Source organism: Podarcis melisellensis (genome assembly GCF_964234715.1).
Source record: "Podarcis melisellensis genome assembly, chromosome: 5".
Classification (NCBI taxonomy): Eukaryota; Metazoa; Chordata; class Lepidosauria; order Squamata; family Lacertidae; genus Podarcis; species Podarcis melisellensis.
Window position 1 is genome coordinate 50,119,988 of NC_138537.1, and position 22,804 is coordinate 50,142,791.

Genomic DNA, 22,804 nt, shown 5'->3' on the forward strand with positions numbered 1-22,804 from the left:
ACTCCTAGTAAGAGGAATATGGAACTGAATTGTATACATGATCAATAACCAACTGAACTGGTTTTCACATTTAGGCAGCATGCAATAGTTTCTAATGGTGCTATGCACACTCCAGGGCACAGCTGTAGAAATAGAGATGGCAATGGCAGCTTGGGTTTCATGGACAAGAAAAAAGTGAAGTGTGATAAGAGATCCCACAAGACTTTATTTGATGAAAGAAGCAAAAGATTATATGTGAGCCATATTTGCAATACTTTCTGAACAAAGCATCATTTCAAGTGCAAACTTACACTTCATAAAGCAACATATTCTGATTACAGTTCTCTTTTCTTTTCTTTTTTGCCTATAATAAGGTTGAAAATAACTAAGGTGGTTTGTCAGGTACCTTTTGTGTGTTCACTTCCCTCCCACTTTTCTTAGGATGAGTTTGAATATCATCTTGTCATGATTCATTTGAGGTGATCCTACTTCTGATGATGGAGCATTCATTCACTAGAGTGCTCTTCAAAATCACTCCTGAGATGAAAATCACAACTTAGCCTTGGCGTCTACAGATGCCCGAGTTATGGTAATGCTGCTATGCCTTTGGAATTCTCTGCACAGGGGTTGATTTGTGAATAGGCATAAGGGTAAGTCTTGTGTGGCATGGCTTGGCATCCCAGAAACAGTTGCAGAAAAATATATAATATCAGAAGCTGCTCCCAGATGAACCCTCACAAACCCCCACTGCTTTGGATGGGAGGAGGGGAATCCATTTGGGTAACATTATAACCTGAACCTACCAAATTTGCATTTCCTAAAATAGTATGTGATCTAAGATGTAACCTTTGAAAATCACGCTTTTCTGAATTTTCCAATGCAGTTCTCCAATCAAAAGAAATGTGGGCAAAAGTTCATATATTATAGGAAAGAATATATAGCAATGGCTATATTTGTGAAAATAGCATGCAAAAATGCACATTAGATAAAAACTGCTTGTAAAAATTTGTACAGTAGGCAAAACTACATACAAAAAATATATTTATTAGGAAAAAATCACATTAAGATGCTGACATTATTTGTGAGGACATTTTTTTATGCAAACTGCTGCAATGAAATTACCAAAATGAAACAGCCAAGTTGACAGACTCACCCATCCGTACCCATTGCAGGCACTTTTTAATACAATACCATACCAGATCAACAGGAACCTCATATTATCTTTCATGCTGAGAACAAGGAGAGTCCAATGAGAAGACAGCAACCCCATATGACATGAGTAAATGACTGAAAAATTTAGTTTTTAACATCTTGCCAACACCAACAGCAGGAACCAACAAGGCAGATAAATCACACACCCCCATCCCAATGCTGCTATAGCAGGTGACTTTTACTCTGAGATAGACAAGTTAGATCCAGTAGGGTAAGTACAGCTGCACTTGTCATTCCTGTACAAACATGGGATTCAACCACATTTCTTCCACTCTACACAACTGTGCAGTAGCAATCATTATGTCAACACATATTTCCCTCAAGACTTAAAGAAGCTCTTCAGTGCATTTTTACAACAGGCTATCTCAATCGTATGAGTGGTTGGTGTCAGTTTTCATATTTTTGACTATCTCAACTGTACCTTTCATGTCAAACAGAAGGAGTCAAGACAGATAAGGGTCTACAATCAATTGTTACAAAAGAAAGCACAGTTCATTTGATTAATTTCACTACAATACAGCTTGGAGGGTGTGTGTGTCATTCTACTGCAGTTCCCCCACACCCAGGTCTAACAGTTAATCAAGAGTGATTAACTCTTGCTTGATGAAGCTAACATCAGTACGTACTCTTTAGGCAGGGGACCAGACTAATTATCAAGAATGCATAACACACTATCAAAAACTATACAAGGACAGGTAGCATGTCTGGCAGGACTTTTCTTCTCCTGAATGGACAAAAGAAATTCCACCATTATATTATTAGAACCGCTTCCTAGAAAAGATATTGTGAGGCACTTAAGGAAAGCTCTGGAAAGCAGCAAAGTCAAACATTTGTGAAGGCCCCAGGAACAGGAAAGGGCTTACAACAGCAGCAGCAGCAGCAGAATCACTGAATCAAACACTTAAGATGGCAGCCTGAGAGAACTTTTGGAGAAGAAGATAGAAAGGGGTCTGTGATCATTCAAGTCTGCCTTCACAAATGAGCACTGGTTAAAGCTCATGAGTTTTGGTCCTTTTCACCTCCTCCTACTTCCTCCTCCTCCTCATCCAGTACTGTATAAGAAAGTCAACAAAGCATTCTTCTCCAGACACTTTGTTTCTGCAGAAGGTAGAAGTACCGGCAATTCACTGGTCTCAGCAGGGAAGGGCGTGCCAACCTGCTGGGATAACTCTGCCATTTCTCTGCAGTTCTGAACTCCTTGCCTTGATTTTGGGACTTCTTAACCTTGGACCAGTTTCTAGCCTCAGATTTCCTGTCATTTAGCCCAAGAGCTGCTGGGACTCATTACCTGTTGCTGATCCTGTATCTCTTTTCTGCCTGAAGACAGATTTCTTCCTTACTATCAAAGAAGATCCCCTGTCATTGTGGGCTGGACAGGAGCCATGACATAACTAGATGTGTGGTTGCATTCAACATGACATGCCTACTGATTTTTTAAATAGCAGCCAGACATGGAAGAGTGATCAGGATTGGGACCATGATGCACAATCCACTTAGGCTTGCAATTCCTCCTTCCCATGATAAGTACCAACCAGTATACCAATCTGCACCTTATTATCTATGAAGAACAAGAGCTGCCTTAAGTATTCAAGTGAATCAATCAATCAATAGATCAATCAATCAATCAAAGAAACCGATTTGAAATAGAAATGCTGCTGTCAATCTCAAAATTTAATTTGTTTTCCAGAGACCTCAGTTACTTCTGCTGGGAACCAAGGTCCTTTCTGAGTTCACCAAATGCCTGAATTACTATTAAAAAATAATCTTATCTACACCTTTGTGGGGAGGAAACCATGCTGATTCACACTGGAACAAGAGAAGAAGAAAAATAATGTAGAAGGCACCAGAATGAAAAGAAAAGAAGCATGGAACCTCAAAATTTTGGTATCTTTAACATAAAGCCTTCATAAAAAGTCATTTTACTGTCCTCATATTCCTGATGTGAGTCTCTCTTCTTTTTTGAGGCCCTCTGCAATCTAATTGCAGACTGCAGCAAATACAGGTAACTCAGCATCCATCATCCTGCTAATGTTGAATTCACTTGCAAGCCATGACCCTGTAGAATGTGCTAATGTCAGCACATTGCACACAGACCCCCAATTAGGCTATATTTGGTTCAGAGAGACAGAAGTAACTAACCTTAACTATTATATTCTCACCGTCTATGACATTAGAAACAAGAAAAGCTAACATTTTAAAGTCTATCACGGGAGTACTTTAGCTACTGTAGGTAAATTTATACATAGAAGAACTTTTATTATAACATCTACTTCTGTACAGGAAAAAATATTAAAGTCGCACATAAGCAAAACACATCTGTTTTGCTACATATGCTTAGTTCTTGCCTCCCAGTGCTTCTCAGCTGCAGTTATGGTCAGACACAGCAAATCCAAAGAAGATTTCATGCCTCTTCCTACACAGAACTGTTTTCCATGTTGGAAACAGTTCAATATGAAGCACCTCTTTGCTTGACTGGTTTGTAACTGAGCTCTTATACAAGGGACAATTCTTCACAAATGTGTGTAACTGAGTCCTGTTGCTGTGCTTTGTTTTTAAAGGAGAAGCTACCTTGGGAGGGAAGAATGTAGAGCAGAGTAACAGAAGAAATAGAAACCCTATCTGCTGTTTCTCCATTTGAAATCACCCTATGTGTTTTTTTCTTGCTAGGTTTCTTTCTTTCCTTTTTAAGTGTTTGCTAGCAATTTCCTTCACACCAACCAGATTGCCAGTAGTCAACACAACATTATGCCACAAATAAGGAATGGTTGTGAATTTTGGGAGCTGAGGGAAACAAATGCCCATAGTTGAGAATAGGCACACTAATTATGAGTCAAACCAAATTCCTAGATCCCTACTGCTGGTTTTCCTTCAGAAAGCGCAGGAAGAAAATGGCAGGAGGGAATGGGGGAGGTGGTGGAATGTTCACAAATAGGCTCAGTCTTTCCAAGTGTTGAGAGACTTCTCAGTAAAAGGTTAGAAAAATGGGGCCTTTCCAAATCATAAATGGTATCGTTCACCCATTTCTAACACGTAAAACATTTTACAAATATCACATTAAAAACTGGCTGTCTACATCTACCCTCATTCGGAACAGATTCAGAACGGTTAAATTAATGTAACTATGTGAAAGTGGCCTAAGGAACAACACTATGGTGAATAAGGCCACACATCAAGCACATTGCAGATACTGTTTCACATTAGACCATTAGACAACTGGGTCTTTATATTACATACCATCGTTGTTTTTTTAATTGTCGACACCTAATTACTACCTTCTGGCTTCATTGCCTTCATTCATCACTCAAAATTAGAGTAATTCTATTGAGAGAAAGATCACAAGCGAGGTCAGAGTCAGGTTGTAATCTTGCTGCCAGTCTGATCCTAATTTAGATCACCTTTTCATCTTAGCCTTTTAGTCATAATACCACCAACTGGGATTCTCTAGTTTACTCCCACTTGTGCATTTGAATGCTGTGTACAATCTGCCTGCTTTCCAACATGACAAGCAGGAGCTGATATTAATGTGGATTGTCTTCTGAATTTGTGACATATAAATTGCCCCTTTTACAAGTTCAGACAAGCCTGAACTTGTCTGAACTCTGAAATATTGGAGCAGTAATGTTTTACCATTGTTTATCCAAATCAGGTGCTATAATAAAGAATCTCTTGCATTTTAATGACTGAATTGGTCAAGTGGTCTATGGAAGCCATAAATATTTGCCTCCCTAAGGTATTTCCTTTAGAATACATATTTCCCGAAGAAATTGGGGCTATTCCTCCTATCATGTTTCATAATGTATAAAAGCAAAATATTTCCCCTGAAAACTCCAAAATAAAAGGCTTTAATTTATTTTGCTTACAAATGTGCATTTATCACAGTGTTTATGGTCACAGATACTTGTCTCAGGGGATATGGATTAGCCACAGTTTCCTCCCCTGCCCCTGTATCCCTTCTTCTCTTCACCATTAAAGAAAAAAGGCATCTCCTTCTGTGCAACATTAAATAGCCTTCAGAGATTCCTCCAAGAGCACTCTACACAGTTGTAGGGAGTCACCTTGGCATAGAGAGGACACCCCCCCCCTCAAAAAAAATCCTCAAGCATCACTAAGAGAGTCATCAGCGCTTATGAATACAGTAGTACACAGTGAAGTTTTATTCTACTGGTAAGTGGGCATCAGACACCATTCCACAGCAGGCCAAGCATATCACAGCATGGGATAATCACATTAGACAATGACGGCAGACCTTTAGGCTGAAGGGAGGTGGGCCATGTATAGAATAAAGTTGCATCCTCATCAACTTCCACACCAAGTTTCTCTACATCCCCCCTACAAAGCTTAAATGAGCTCTGGTGGAATACTTTCTTCATGAATTGAATCTAATTATGTCTTCTAATGCAGCCATTAGAGGTGATAATAATACATATTGATGATGTTACTGTCCAATACTGTTCATAAATACTGCTACCAAGATATTAAGTCATTCTCAGCGGTGCCAGACAGTCTGCCCTCTGAAGAATTTATTGATAGAGAACCACAGAAAGGTAAGCTGCTTCTGATAACAGTATATTCAGAGTTCAAAACTACTTGTGAATTGAATAAATCAATAGCATGGAAGGCTCTAAATTAAAATCTTTGGGAAAGAGGCTTGCAAAGTCGACTTGCCAATTTCATATCCAACTGGAAACCAGATGTGTTTCTGATACAGAGACCAGCTGAGTCTGAGGCCAGTTTAAAATATTACTTTTAATTATAGATGGGAAAGTGGATATCCTGCATTTAATCCTGATTAGTAATCTTTTTTTTAGCATCCTTCATAAACACTAAATAATGAAACTCGTGCAATCTTTTCACGAACTTGCTGTTCCCAATACATATCCCCACTTGCCTCCAATTATAGTCAATGTGTAGATCATCAAAAAAAAACCTGTGAGATAAAGAACAATGGCCACACATCTAAAACAGCAGCAACTCCCCAGAGATATATCAAAGTTGTGTGCACCGTGGCACAGACTTTTCATATTATCACTCAGGGAAAATTAACCTACCAGAGAATACAATGGGGGGGGGGATACCAAACTTTAGCATTAAATGAGAAGTCTTAAAATCATTGGAAAGAGAAATATAATGTCATGCATTAAACAATAAATCACTCACTTGAAAGGAGTCATAAGGCTTTTCACATATTTTTTTAAGAGTGGGGTACTATCCATTCTCTTATACATTTACTTCCCCTTTCTCACATGGCTCCCTTCCAAGTGTGCAAGGATAGACTGCACCACTGGATTGTATATCTAGAGCTAAATCCATGCTAGCCCTGTTCCAGTGGTAGCAGCCCATAAAATGGCCCAATTGCATTAGATGACCATTGCTGGAGCCAAGTAGGTTAGGGCTTGAGCCAATAATTGAACGGAAGACTGCCTCAGAGCTCCATGTGCACTTCTCTGATCTCTGCAGAGGAAAAGAAAAACATGAACAGGATAAACAGCACATCAAAACAGTGCAACTGTCCTTGCTGCAAGGGCTAGTCCTGTTCGTGTAAAAAAAAAAGTCAGGAGAAATGTTTGATGCAATGCTGGAGAGAAGGAGCAGCACAAAGGCTGCAGGAAGGTTGCTGTGTTTGTACTTCATGTGCTTTATTTTTAAAGAGCTACATAATCACAACTGCGCTTGAATGGTCCAGCGAGGGAGCCCTGCAGGAATCTGGTTTCACTAAAAGATTAATACTGATTTTAGTTTAGTGTATCTCAAGTTTTAAAATAGTATCCCACGAAAACATCTGGTAAGTATGATGCAAAAGCCAAAACAGGTCACAGATGTAAGGGGCCTCCTGAATTAATTAAAGAGCAAGCAAACAAAAACAAACCACTGTCTCCCAAAGGATATGTTGCAAAAGCTTCATCTTCTTTTTCTGGATCACCATGCCCAATACAGTTTGGAGACTAACAATTAAAGAATGAAGGGGTCAGGGAACTGTGATGTATGCTCCAGTAAAAGAAAATTCAGATTGTGTGTCTGCTTAGAGCAAATTGGAGACCTATGTGAGTTATGATTCCTGATCAAGTTTACATACCTGATCATGCCAACGTCCCTAAATATGAAAATATTCTAAAGTCTTTAATAGTCTCTTGAGGCTGTCTTGCTATATTGTCCTAAAGAAATGTCTGCCATCAAGAGTTACATGAAGAGGACTTACACCATGACAACTTCCTTTGCAGCTTAGTGGAAAGGTAAATCTTACTGAAATATTGCTTCCTGGTTAGTATCTATCCGACTTGAGAGACAATGGAAAAGTACATCTTGGGGGATTAAGTCAAACCATTGGAGAGTTACAGCACCTGCTGTGGCTGTAGAGACTGATACGGAAGAGACATGTTTTGTTGCAGCTGGGGCAGACAAAGGTGTCTGGTCGTGCTGATGCAGGTGTACCATGGCATTTCTTCTTTCTGTGCTCCTCCCAGCGATCATTCCTTCTTTGGTCACTGCTGTGGTTACACAACCTGACTGATTGTCTATATTGTCTCCTAGCAACATATGTTGCAAATGGGTCTTCAGAATGCACCCCACCACCACCACTGCCACCAATTAAACAAGAATAGCTACAATCATAATACACAGAGGCAAACATTTGGATTTAGTCACACTAAAATCATGTTTCAGTCCACCACCTTGATTCAAATGGTGCCCATCATCCAAACTTCAATATAAACACCCATTCCCATCACAGGAACCCTTGTGCCAAGTTTGGCAACCATATCTCGAGAGGTGGCTGAACCTTTGTCAAAATTCCACAGGCCTAGGCCCTGGTTCACATGTCATATAACTCATAGTGTAAAACAAGCTATGACGTAATATGAGGGAGCAGCAAACTCAAGAACAACACTCAAAGGTTTTTGCTTCTGCTACTGCCATAATAAACCAGAGTGTGGCTTGTTGTGTCATCTGAACCCAAGCTTGTGATTTGCTTCCTTCAAACATGACCTCAACTCTCCCAGGTGTAAAGCCAACCACATATACAGTGAATCAGTGTGGATATGTTAAGAGTCTGGTCCAGTACAATTTCTAAGTCTAAGAAAAACTGAGCACTGTAGAAGCCAGCTTAGCCTGTACCTACTGGTAAAATATCACATTCTCCATCAATCAAAGTTTTTAATAGCCTTACTTCAAAATTCTAAAGTGTAATTTCTTTCTTATTCCACTAATAAAACAAGATTTTTTCCCCACTATAAAGGATAATGAACTGCCCACACTTGTCAACCTTACAGGAATAAAATAAGGTTTAATTTGAAGAAGATTCTTATAGCCTGAGAACTTATCAATTTTTGTCTCACACATGCTGCAAATTTTGTTCATCTCATGGAGGCTATCAGCCAAGCCACATTAATTTCTTCAAAGAACAACAGATGGGACTAAAAAAATAAATAAATTGTTAGTTATATTATATACTTGATACACTATAATTCACATTACATTCACAAGATATTGTAAGACAGAATGTTCCGTTCCTTTTATCTGACATCCCCACTGCAGCACCCAAATCAATTTTCTACGTTGTTTTCTCTACTTGAGTTATTGGATAAAGCTGGCTGACAGAGCAAAGGTCAAAAGATCTAACAGTCCAGCCACATTCCAGATGGTTGCTAAGGAGTCTGCTTAACATGGATTCCAGTTTTTCTTCTTTCATGAAGTACAGCTGATCCAGTTCAAAGTCAATTTTTTACAAAGTAACTCTAGATTGAAGTTAAGAGTTTAAGAAATCCCAGATCCTAAGGTGAAGATGATGCGGGCTTCCAAGCGTGTTTATACTACCGAGAAATGCCCTCATTGTTATTTACTGAAAGCCTTTTTGTCTCCCTCTTCAGAAGACAAAAAATCCAGAGTGGCTTACATACAACTGATAAGAACAACATTAAAATAGCAGAAACGGCATATGGCATATATAAAGAAGTAGTGATGCTGACACTTAATCTCACTAGTGCCTTCCAGGGCCAATCCAAAACATTTTGCTGCCTGAGGCAAAGACAAAATGGCACCCTCCTAGTCCATCTACAGAAGCTGGCTGGACTGGAAGTTGAATCTTTACTTTGGAATTGGTGACATGATAGTCACTGCACTGAGAGTAGGAGGCTAACTTAGGGGGCACAGGGCATGAGATGCATAACTCTGCCTCCAACAGAACGGAGCGGAGTAACCAAAGACAGGTGACTACCATTGTCCTGACTACCACTGACTGAGGTGTCCCAGCTGGTGAAGCAGCCGTAAGTGAAAATTGTGATTATGGCAGTTTGGCTTCCTGGCTGCTGTTGCTTTGCTTATTCATGGGACAGCCAGTTCTTAATGGCCTCCAAAAGGAGAAGAACTAAATTAATAATGGAGGTACATTTGAAAAGAAAAGGCTACACAACTCAGAAGGTGAAAGACAATAAGTTTGTCCTACCGTTCTGCATTTTGTCATTAATTTATGTTCATTTCCAAACAAAAGGCAATTACGGTAATTAACCTGCAAAGAAGACATACTTTAGTCTTCAAGAAGGTCTTCCACAGCTTCTCGTAGTTGTTATTTGGAGGTACTAATTTGATTGTGACCATTTAATGGCTTGTGATCAGATTGGACTGTTTTTGTTTCACAAAGAAGACTGTTGAAAGATTCCACTGTTTGAAGCAGGAGCCCTAGAGCTGGGAAACTGGACAAGTGAGAGATAGTGTCAATTGTGATTTCTCAGGCTACAGAGTCTTCATCATGTGCAGAATGGGGAATGGGTGTGCAATGTTAACCCTTTTGACTGGCAGGAACTATGAAGCTGCTGGATTGGCAGACGTGGAAAAAATACTTCAAGTCTAGACTTCTGCTTTGTCAGGGCAATAGAACCATTGATTTGTCAGAAGCTCCTCCAATTCAGGCTTCTGATCTTAGGGACTCTGAAATAGAGAGCACATCTCCTAGATATATACTGAAGAAGAGCCACATCCTTTGGACATACCCAGAAACACAAATAAGATAAACATTAATATTTTGCAGACAATCTAATAAATGAAGTTTGTATATAGCAATGTTTAAGATTTTAGTATTTTGAAAATAAACTTATGCACATTTTGAATAATACTCCCCAAGTAGGAAGTAGTCGTCGTTATTATGCAACCTCAAAAACTGCTACTTTAAAACAAAGTTGTTAACTACCCCCTCTTTAAGTATAGCTTGTGGTCAATAGCTGAATGACTGAGATTCTTTGCATATCATCATGAAGAGTTCACTTCCTTAAGGATAAGCACCACTATTTCTAACTAGCTGATTCTTTATCAGCATTCAGCAAGAGCTAGAAATAGCCGTAGTGTCTCTGATCATAGAGCACTGGCATAAAAACACAATGGATGCAGACCACTTTCAACTGGTACAGAATAGTTCAGGGCTACTTCTAGGCTCAGGGGTTATAATAATACTGGAATGTTATTGTTGGGAGTCTCAAGAGGATTTGCTGATTTATTTATCTTTAATACAGAGGAGAAAAACATACTGTCACTTCTAGAAAACCATTAGACTCGATCTCAACTACTGTATTGATGGAGTAGGCAGCTGGGGGGGAAGCACTGCAATAAAGTAAACAACAGAAAAGAAATTGCAGAAAAGAAAGCATTGTAAATAAATGACATTTTAAAAACCACAAAGATTCTCTTCAAGCCTCCGTGAATAAAACGTTTTTTACCCACCCCACACACTGTATTTTGTTCATCTCATTTTGAGACCTTCGGTCAAGTCACATAATTTTCTGCAAAGAACAGTCTCAGCAAATGATATGATTTTAAATTAATACTTTAAAAGATAGCAAGATTGATTTTTACAGCCTGGATGCTATTACACCTCTGACGATCTCAGCACACCTGAGAACAGGTTTGAGAGTTTTGCTGACACAAACCTCTGCTACAGCTCACAGCTAGTGAGAAGAAAGCTTAACCACAAGCTCCAATTCAGAAGGCATGCTAAGTCAAACCTTGACTTAATTCAGAATAGTGCAGGGGTAAAAATAAAGCCAAGCAAAGAGCAGAGTGGCTGCAAACTCCTCTTTGGGAGCAACAGAATATGCTCGTGTAAAAAAAAAATATGCATCTTTCCCCAAACGAAAAACTGCAGAGCAGTTTCCTGTATAAATTTGGAGATGTGGAAATAGTTTGGAATGCATCACTTATCACACAATAAATGTATCTGTCCTGTTGAAATTTCAGCATGTGTTGAAAATCCTTAACGCTGAACGTGTTACATAGAAGTACATCCTACTGATTTTTAGAGAGACTTGGCTTTGTTCTAACTAATGTGTTTAGGATCAGAGTGTCAGTCTGATTAATTCTGACAAGTGTAGCGTCAATCTCATGTCTGGCAAACAATCAGAGCAGTCTGTCAGTAGTGGAACAGCTTTCTAATCAAATACTCAGTTTAGGTAAATGCTTCACCTAAAAAAAAACCTGTAGTTTTTTTAAAAAAATAAAAAGCTACAAGCACAACATTCATTTGGCAAAAGTAACATCATCTATTCTTACACATTATAATGCAGAGCCACATCTAAATTTCTTTTACCCTTGGAGAGGTTATTCACCCTTCTCCATGTGACTGCTTGGGCTGCTCGTATTGCAAATTATTAATCTGTCAGCAGCTTTTAAACATCTTCATTAACAGCCATCCATAGCAAAACAAGTTATCCACCAAGTTGGAAAGATAATATATTCTATTAAACTACATCAGGGGCGGTCAGTGATGCCAGCAGGTATGAAATCCTGTAAAATACATACATACATACATACATACATACATACATACATATATACATACATAATTTTATTTGTATGCTGCCAGCAAAGCTGCTAAAGACTATATCAGGTAGAGCTGGAGAGAGAAAGAGATTGTGAGGGGAAGCATACTTCTCAGCCACCAGGGCTAATCCAGTGAAAAGGTAATACAATGCAACAGTTCAGGAACATACAAACAGGAATTGAAGGCAAATTTGGATAACAGTTATCCAAATGTAGTTCACATAACCGCTTCTGCATATTAAAAGAAGGCTGCAGAGAGTCACATAGACAACCGACACCATGATCTTCTGGTATCATGTATTCAAACTGCATAATAGGAACTCTAGTCACTTTTACAAAAACAAAAAACAAAAAGCCAAACAAAAACACCACAAAACAGGGGTTCTAGTCTAATGTATACACACAGAGTGCTAGCAAAGGAGTAATGTGGATTGAGGCTATGGTTCTTCATTGCAAAGAGAATCTCTATGTGGGCACATACATTGTTATATGACTAGAACTCCTTCTGATATAGTTTTAACATATAGACGTTGGCATGGATGGGCTTGCCTGTGTGATCCTGTATCCCCTGCCACACTTCCACTGAGGTGGTAACATGAACACTCCTCAAAACAAAGTCAAATGTAAGTTCCTTCTATGTTCCTATTTTATAGTTTTGTTTTTGATCTTTTAATTTTCATCTTTTGTTATAATTGTTATAATGTATATAAAATGAAATAATAATAATAATTTGACTACATACTAATACACACCTGAGAATACACCCTATTAAAATAAGCAGGACTTACTTCTTTTTATTTTATTTAAAACACTGATATCCTTAGGAGGAAACATGGATAAGACTGTAAGGCCATAATCTTGTGCGCCTAGTGTAATTTCCATTGAACACAAGGGAACTAACTTCTGAGTAAACATGCATAAGGTCTATTAACTCTATTCTATGTAGTCCATTTTATCCTCATGATTATATTATTTTTGTACTGTATTTTTGTCTATTAGAGTTTGTCTACATTACTCAACTAAAATCACTTTCAGCAAAGTAGTTATTTATAGTGTTCCTTGCAAAATTAATATTATATAGCCCCCGAGGGTACTGCTTGGCTGCCTGACAAAGCGCTGTTGACCAATGCCTGACTGCCAGTAATATCACAAGCTTCATCGACAGAAGTGTCTGATCTATTCACCCAGGGGACCAGATGCAAAGGGAAGAAGTGCTCACTGCAGCCTTTATAAAAGTTGAGTATATGCGTGTAAGAACTGTGTCTTATAATTAGAGAATCATGGCATTTTCAAGACCCTTACAAAAAAGAGAATGTCCTGACATTGAGCATTTGGGTTTCTAGCAGATGATGTCACAGAATCTTGTACTATATACTAGGTTTAAAAGTGCACCTAGTACTTATGATCACTGAGACAGAACGTTAGCCTAGCTACCCTGGAAAGGAAGCATCTAGACTAAATAATCTAGATTAAATGGTCTGCATTGGGAGAACAAAACAATCCTAGGTGAGAGAGAGAGTGGAGCTTAGACACTATATTGGATAAATGACATAATCACCACCTCCACAGGCTTTTTTCTTAAGCAAAAATATTTCCACTTTAACTGGGGGAAAGTCAACTTCTAAGCATTTCATGAGGATCTTGAAAGATATTCTCCAGGCTTGCTTTCACCTTGGTGAATGACAAATTTAAAGTGGCATTCAAACAAAAGAAAGACACCTAATGAGACTGAAGGGACAAGCCACTTTCATCCCATTGATTTATGCAAGAGGCAGCACAGAAAAATCAAAATAAGAGTTGGAGGTGTGTTCTGCTTTGCAATTTGGACAAAGGCTGACTGATATACTTCCCAAGGAACTCCAAATTTTATAAATACATTCATGTACATTGTCTTAAGAGTAACTGCTTTGTACCATGTTGATTTTGTAGCTGCCTTCAGCATGCAAATTAAAACACACATATATATTGAGTTAATATGGGGGGCCCATCCTCATTCATGGTAACTATTGCTCTGTTTTGGCAAACTGCTCTCTGCAGCTTTCTTTAAGCATTACACTTTCCATGAAATGATGAGAGAGAAGAGCAGGCTTCCCACGGCAGACGCTGGCCATCTAGCATGAGGGCACTTGTCCTCACTAAAGTTACCCATTGTAACTTTAACTGTGTGAGGGAAACTAGTAGTTAATCGTGGCTCATAGTTTGTTGTAAACCAGAACCAGAAACTACCATTTCAAATTATCTTATTCTGGTTTGGAGGCAAACTACTGCTGGTTGGACAAACTATGGGTACAATCTGAATGTCAGAACAAATCATGGTTATTGCAAACCAGAAGAGTGGAGGAAAGGGTCAGCTTATGAAAGGGTAGAGCAGAGCATGTGTGCCCGCAGCACATTCCCAATGGCCAAGCTGCAGTTTGATCATGATGCCTGAACTGGGAGAGTGAGAGCGTATATGTGCAGCGAGTTTCTGTATGTCACTGTCACAGCAGATGGAGGTCTCCCAGCTGATGGTTCTGATGAAAATTGTCATATCTGAGAGATCACAGTCTAAACAATTCTTGAGATGTAAGCTATAGTCAGGGAAGAAAAACCATGCTGCATCTCAAACCATAATCATATGATTTCAGGGCTAGAAACACTGGACTCTTCTCAATGAACACTGAAAGCAGGCCACAAGCACATTTTATTGTGCTATGCTCATGCAAGGGCAACATCCCATCCATGTGTAATAGACTGGAGTAGGGAGGGTTGAAGAGGAGGAACAGATTTTCTGTTGGGCGGGGGTGGTGAGATAAACTTTTTTTTTAAAGGCATGGGTGTCTGTGCAGGACTGCTTTATGAAACATACCTGCTTCCCTTTTCCCAAGCCATCCTACTGTTTTGTAATAGTTTTCTTTGTAAAATTATTTGAAGAATGTACACTCCCTTGCAATACTGTTCCCACACAGATGCTCAGGTCTAGTCAATCTTCTATCTTCTATGTCAGTTACCCAAGCGCATCACACACAAGAGCGGGGCAAAAGGTAAGCGTGAATAAGCCCAGGGTCAAAACCACTCAGTAATCAGCTGAAGGGATTTTTAACTAGGTAAATCACCTTAGACAGTCTACCACCCACTGCATACCACTCACTTGCCTGTACATTTAAGTGGTGCTCTTTTTTCATTACACTTTGGAGATAGTTCTGAGATTCTGAGATTCTTCTTCATTGGATCTGGATCCCATCTGCACACGCATAGTGGGTAGCCACAGCAAATAATACATTACAATGTTTTTTGGATGAAAATAGATAAGTGAACAATTTGATGGGGCCAGTTCATAAGCTTGTAAGAAAAAGGAGCGTCACGGTACCTTTGCAGGTAAAGCATTTGATGTGAAAATGCCTGGCCTGGACACGAAGAACTTCTCCTTTGCATGGCTCCCCACATTTATGGCAGTGGATGACTGGCTTCTCTGTGGAATGGTGAGGCTCCTGAGGATGTGCCACTGTAAAAATAATGAGAAATTATATGCACAGGACTTTCTTTCAGATTTCTCCAGCTTCTCACAGAGCTTTAACCAAAAAGATGCATTTTAAAAAAATATGTATTACACACACTAGGGAGCGATGGGGAAAACAGTTAAGGAAAACACAAGCAATGTCAAACCATAGCTTGCACTAAATGATCTCACACTTGTGATAAGAGCTCCACTGGTAGTGATTTGCCAGATCCACTAGGGTTAAGTGATACCCCTGCCACACCTGTAGGCTTTCCACCCATAGCCAAATATTTTAGATTCCTGTGAATTGCATTCTGTTTCAATAGCCTGACAGTCAATCTACACTTTCATTAAAAAGCATGTGTTCAAACACTCCTGGGATGTAAACTCTTCAGAATCTGAAAGAGGGGATCACATAAAAACAGGCTTCATAGGCCATTTGCAATGTGATGTACACTTCATACAAAGTAAGAAAATACCGGAAGCAGGGCAGGGATAATAAGAAAAGAACTGTGTCAGACTAACATTCATTTCTGAATCCATCTAAACTCAACAGCTCTTTAACCAAATAATTCTGAGGAAGTCATGTCAGTCAATATTGCTAGCATGCTAAAGTATAAATGTTCACTGTAATATTAGGGATGCAGAGAATCCCAACCCCCAATTTCATAGAATCATAGAGTTGGAAGAGACCACAAGGGCCATCGAGTCCAACCCACTGCCAAGCAGGAAACACCATCAGAGCACTCCTGACATATGGTTGTCAAGCCTCTGCTTGGAGTAGTTGCTCATTTTAAATATTTTACAAAGCTTCAGAAGCCAGACCAGTCTCAACTAGAAGATGGTTACTTAGTGATGCTGGTCCCCATGCTGTGGAACACTTTCCCAGCAGAGATCCTCACTTTTAACTTTCAGGCATCTTCTGAAGACTTTTTCATGTCGACAGTGCCCTGCAGCTGATGAATTTTTATCCTGAAGTCATCTGCACTTTTAAATAGTATTTTATGTTTTAACATTGTAAATCGCTCTCATATTTAATGATATGGTGGCACAGAAATAGTTTTATTCAATAGAAACAAATAAAGGTTTCAATTCAGCTGACCTACCTGAGGAATCTATAGATATTCATTTGACTATATGCCATATCATGGGCTGAAATGAATTGCAGCCAATTTCTTGATCATGAGTAAAGACAGGATATAGGAAGACATGTCCTTAACTTAGTCTATTGGAATTAATGGGACATAAAAAGACTGTCACTTTGCTTGCATTCATATGTTTCAACCTTTGAATTCTCCCTCCTTCCCTTTTTGTAGATTTGCTTAGTTTATAGGAGTGTAAACATCTATTCTATTTACAGTTGAAAGGTGTGGTGTACATTAATGTAATTCCATAGTACCAAACTTCACATTTAAAATATTTTATGACAGCAAAACAGCTAGGAAGACAAAATGCTTTTTCCTTAACCCCCGCCACCTACCACACTTCTGATAGGTTTCTTGCTTTCTATTTACAGTGCCCTGTTATTTAATCCATATGAGTGCACAAAACACTGAAGGGAATGCCGACTAATGTTTTAATTAGCAATTATGTCTAAATAAGACCCCAGCAGCACACAGCCTTCGGTGAACCCTCCCTAATCTTTAAGTAATGAAGTTCTATTTTCGGACTACAAGACTGGGGTTATTAGCTTTCCCAAAAAAGACCACTGCATTAACTGGCAACTGAGGTAACACAGTACTTATGAAAGGGGGTGGATGAAGACCACCCCAGGCACTGGGTATTCACTTACAAAATAAAACTAGCAATAGCATCATTGCAGGCCCAGTTAACATGAAAACACAGGTGCTATGAGGCAGCTTGTTTAGTCCGAAAAACTGTTTTAGTTAGTGGTTAGTTGTAAACTGCTTTCATCCTACTCTTGGTGTTGTGGATATATTACTGCAGAAGTCCTGACACCTTAATGCTAACACACTTCCTATTTAGCAATCCCACAGCTGAAGTCTTCTCCAAGATTCTATTATACACTCACTCACTCACACTTACTTTTCTCATTTGCACTCTCATTGTACACTTCTGTCTCCTACTCTCTCACTCTCTCCCTATCTACAAAAGACCATCCTGGAGCTGGTGGGGTGACCCACCTGAGGTTGTAGGCCACAACTTGCCAGCTGAAAACTAATGTTCTCTGCTATTTTCTCTTCCAGCTTCTGTACTGACTTCTCAAAATCCAAAGTTTTAAGTGAGGTGCTACAAAAGCCTTTTAAGTTGTCTGTCAAGTGATACTGACATATAAACAAAGTCTCAAACCTGATTAATCAAAGACTATACAGACTTTCTGAACCTGCATCTTCAACATTTCATCAGCAGCCTGTATTATCTGTTGCTGGTGTAATTTGAACTGTTTACAATAAAGCCTTGATTGACAGTCCTACAAAGAGCCACCTACTGGTATTGTCCTGTGTGGAAGACATTAATTACAGGTTGGTGACATAGCTTCTTTGTATGCCAATGGAAAATTTATATGGATGCAACAAAGTGTAACAAGGGAGAAGTCTTACTATGGATGGAGATGAATAATAGTTTTTAAGTCATATGAAAAAAATTGTGATGGAGGCACTGCCACTTATGGTGCACACACATTTATTTTGTCGCACTATAATCTTTGGTAAGTTTGTACGTCTTTGAAACTCTATAAAATCCTGCAGAATCTGTGTAACCAAAACAAAACAACAAAAAACAACAACAAATCAGCAGAACAGAAAAACCCTACCCACCCCTGTATTCTAAAACAAGGGACAGTGTCCCACAATAATTAAAGGCAAACCAAACATCTTAAAAAGCTTAGATCAGGCATCCCCAACCTTCGGCCCTTCAGATGTTTTGTACTACAGTTCCCATCATCCGTAACCACTGGTCCTGCTAGTTAGGGATCATGGGAATTGTAGGCCAAAACATCTGGAGGGCTGCAGGTTGGGGGTGCCTGGTTTAGATGCAGAACACTCAAAAGCTGAAAAAGTAGGGCATTTTTTTTTACAAAAATATTAAATGTGCCTTATTTTTTATTTAACTTTCTGGCCAAGTAGAAATTATGACACAAGGACAAATGGCACTGTGCAAGTGATGCATCATACAGAAGCAGCAAGTGTCATTATTTTGCTTACACTAAAAGATTCAAAAAACCTATTATCCACCCCGCACCAACAAGGTATCATTAAGAAGACAACCCTTGGAATCCAGACAATGACAAAATAACTTAACCAGAGAACGCTGATCCATTTCGGTGGATAGGATTCTGCCCCAACAACCTCAATCTGCCCTCAGCCAGCTGCCAGATGCCTGCATTCTTATTACCAGTCCAAGAGGTAGTCACTACTTGTTGGCTTTCTCCTCGTTAGTGAGTGTTGCCCTTGTAGAACTCAGCAGAGAGGAGAATGGGGACAAAATTCAATCTGTTGGCTCCACCTACTGTTGGGCTCCCTGCCTTCTGCCCTACCAGTTCCAATGAGCAACAGTCAATACTAAATTGAACCGAAATTGCTTGGAATTCCAATTCTAAAGTTCCCCAAGTCAACCTTTGCCCTTCACTTCCTAGCCCTGCACTGCCCAATCCCTCCAGAGAGTCAGGGTGATCAGGAATCCTAGAAACTAAATAAGAGATTTAAAAAACACAACTGTTAGGGGAGGTTCCAGAGTTCAAATATTTCTCATTGGTTCACAGGTTCATTGTGACCTATTCATCTGAAACAGGCATGGTGACACTCAAGTAACATACTAATATTTCACTTCAACAGAAGAAACAAGTACGTGCATACAAAAACTGAGTATGTGTGTGAAATGAGCTGCCTATTCAGAGGTAACTAAAATTCCTTTGTAAGCACACCATTATAATTCTTGAAATCCGTATCTATCCCATTTTTTTGCTCAGACATTCTTGCATACCACTGTCGTATTTTGTACGTTCCCTATTTGTAACCATGAGGACTACACATTTTCTTCATGAGTTTCTCTATACAATCCTTCTATGTCTTCCTTGTACACATATGCCCTCTCCACATGTCAGACCACAGATTACCCCTCAGAGAGAAGTAGTGCTCCTGCACTGATTGAAATACAAATTCCAGAGGCAATATATAGTTTTGGTATTTGTAGCATTACTGCTATTTGTGCCTCATGCGTTCCTCATAGCCACATCCTGACCAATATATCTGATGGTCGCAATTACATGGCCAGCCACACTCCCCATAGTCCTGAAATTGAAGCTCAGCAACTGAATTCAGCTTCTTGGGAAGAAGCTATTTTTTTAAAATAAACCTTTGCCCCACTGGAAATATACATTACATGGTAAAGCTCTCTAATAACAGAGGTGACCTTGCATGCAGCAGAAAGGAGATGCACAGCACTGAAATAGGAAACAAACTGGGAGTATATGGGTTTTTTTCTTTTCTTTTAATAGTTTCATTAGAAATACATATGGTATAATCTCTTCCATAGTCATACTCTGAGAAAGATCCTGAATCACCATCAAAACACCACCACCACACTTTTTTACCCAAAACAAGAAGCATGGGCTAAATTTACTTGTAGCAGCTTGATGAACATAGGAAGTATTCATATTCCAAGTCACACTATTGATCCATCTAGTTCAGCACTGTCTACACAGACAGGCAGCAGCTCTCTATGATTTCAAGCAGGAATCTCTCCTAGCCCTACCTGGAGATGCCAGGAATTGAATTTGGGATCTTCTATATTTAGAAGCACAGCTCTGGAACATATATTAACAGCCATGATTTGTCCGAGGATATTATACTTACATAAGCAAAGCTACTAAAGAAAGAAAGAAAGAAAGAAAGAAAGAAAGAAAGAAAGAAAGAAAGAAAGAAAGAAAGAAAGAAAGAAACTTTGAAGCCTTAATTTCAAAGCAAGCAGAACGTTTTGAGCATATTTTAGGCAGCAGATGCAATTTGTAAGATGCTTATTAGAAGCCAGCTGAATTTCATAAGACACATCATTTTTTTCTGTTCCCTGAGTCTGCACACTTTATACTACCCAATCTGCTTTACGTGCATTACAATTGTAATGTCTTCATATTCTTAGAAATACCACCCCATGAGGTCATTCCTCTAGGAGAGAAGCTCAGATGCTAGGGCATAAAATGGCAATTAGCAATTAATCATGTTCACTTATAAAAAGAACACCTTTCCATAAGGACAGGAAAGCACACCTCTATGAGATCATCCAACAGCCAGTTAATGAGTTATTTATTTTATTATTATTGTATTTTTATTCTCATGGAGAAGTCTAAGTGGGATTTGGACCAGACTTGGATACTATGCACCTGGAGTAGGTGTGTCATTAGTTGCAAAATTGTCTTCTTATTTGAATTAAGTGCATTTTCCCTTCAATATTGATATTAGTAAGTTCAAAAAACTCTGCATCAGAAACAAAAGATGCTATCAACTTCTCTAATTAAAGCATCTCCTCACTTTTGCTTACACATTTCCACTCACTTTCAATGAACAAAATTGCTAGGTAGAATGATCAGATTTGCATTTTAACCTTAACCTTATCAGCTAAGTAAACAGTGGGGAAATGGAATGGCCTTATACTCTCACATTATCAGAGTAAGTCATACATGGATCCCCAGTTACCACCACTTTGAACTCCAAAGGTAATTTGCTTCTGTCAGGCTACTTCATAACATACAGAATTTCTACATGGAAGGTACATCTGCATAATAATTTAACCCATCACATGCATCTACACTGCAACATAAACAATTCTACATCCACATACACTACTGCATGTGTACATGAACACTGTGGGTACAGACAGCATTTTTCATGTATATAGAATCATCACACACCACCACCTGCACAGCACCTTCTCTGCAGAAGTCTTGTAATATGTGATTAAGTTTCTAGAGGTACACAGTCAGTTTTCTTTCCAGTAGCTGGAGTCCTTCAGTCAGATACTTGGTCTCTGTCATACTATTTGCAAGAATGTTCAGTGTGCTTTGATGTCCTTGACTCTCATTTGCCCTTTCCTCACTGGCTCTGCAATGCATTTTTAAAATTTCTTCACACATATCATATCCACTGCAGGTCAAACTGACCTCTGAGAGTCAATTTTACACTGAAAGCGCCAGGTAAGCGCTTAGTGTTCAGATTGTGTGCCTAGAAGTTCCATATTGGGGAGAATGGAAGCAGCCAAATAGAAACAGAACTTCCTCAAAACGATATGGTCCATACGTCCTATGCTAATTTAAAGTGAGTGACGGAATTCTTAATTCCCACATGAGAAAGCTCAAGCTGTTTTAGAGTTGCTCATTATCCCTGTAAGAGCAACTATCTAAAAAGATAATCAGGAAGATCCATTTCATCGAGATGTGTGATATAGCTATAAGCTTCACTGCCAAACACACAGCAACCAAGAAATTTGAGCAAAAAGAAAAAACTCACAACAAAGTGATGTCATCTGACATCACGTATTTTGTAAAAATAGACTTTGTGGAAGAAAGAGAAGAGACCTAGGATTGAGCATGCATCATTTGTATAATCTACGGTTGGACCCAAACTAAGTTAATTACAATTAGATCCCATTAAAATCAATGGGACCTAGATCAGGATTTCCTAAACTTGGGTTTCCAGCCGTTTTTGGACTACAATTCCCATCATCCATGACCATCGGTCCTGCTAGCTAGGGATGATGTGAGTTGTAGGAGCTGTAGGTGACCCAAGTTTGGGAAACCCTGTTCTAGATCCATCATTATCATCAGAATTATTTGCTTGGTTGTTTAAGCTGGCTTGAGTTGCCTTGGGCAAAATAAAGCAACTAACAAATTTAATAACTAATAATAAAATAATAATTTATTTCCCAAACTGTACTCAGATGGGCTCGCAAGAACAGCGAACATATCTATTTAGGGACAGCAGAAACACTGATACGTTTATGACTAACACTTTATAATACAGTATTTACATTCACATGAGAAAGCTAGCATACCTTACAATTTAAAAATCTCTGGTTTATGTTTAAAAGAAAAACACTTTACCCCAGAAATGTCCAGTTTCAAAATGTGCAACTTACTGTTAAGAATTTCCAGAAATTTACATCAATTTATCATGCAAAAATCCCCCACATTGGAATGTTTCGGTTTCCAGTTTCCAAATTCCCATCTCTACCTCCAACCACTAAAACCCCCAGTGCAGAATTACTGTTTCTTTTTAGGAACTGTGGCTTCCTTAATCCTATTTTATATATATTTCAAAACTCCTTTTGAGCTACACACAATATGCAGCTTGGTTACAGAAAGAATACAGATTGCCTGGCCTC

General features: G+C 38.9%; 1 protein-coding gene across 33 annotated transcripts in view; it reads right to left on the bottom strand.

Moving 5' to 3' along the window:
• Nucleotides 1-22,804, bottom strand: part of ABLIM1 (actin binding LIM protein 1) — a 200,102-nt gene that overhangs the window by 95,467 nt on the left and 81,831 nt on the right. For all 33 annotated transcript variants that reach the window (XM_081912184.1, XM_081912195.1, XM_081912191.1 and 30 more), the window contains one exon: nt 15,341-15,475. Coding sequence is in view for 31 of the 33 variants with exons in the window: in XM_081912195.1 (XP_081768321.1) it covers nt 15,341-15,475 (135 nt within the window). In the remaining 2 variants the exon portion in view is untranslated. The remainder of the gene's footprint in view (nt 1-15,340; nt 15,476-22,804) is intronic.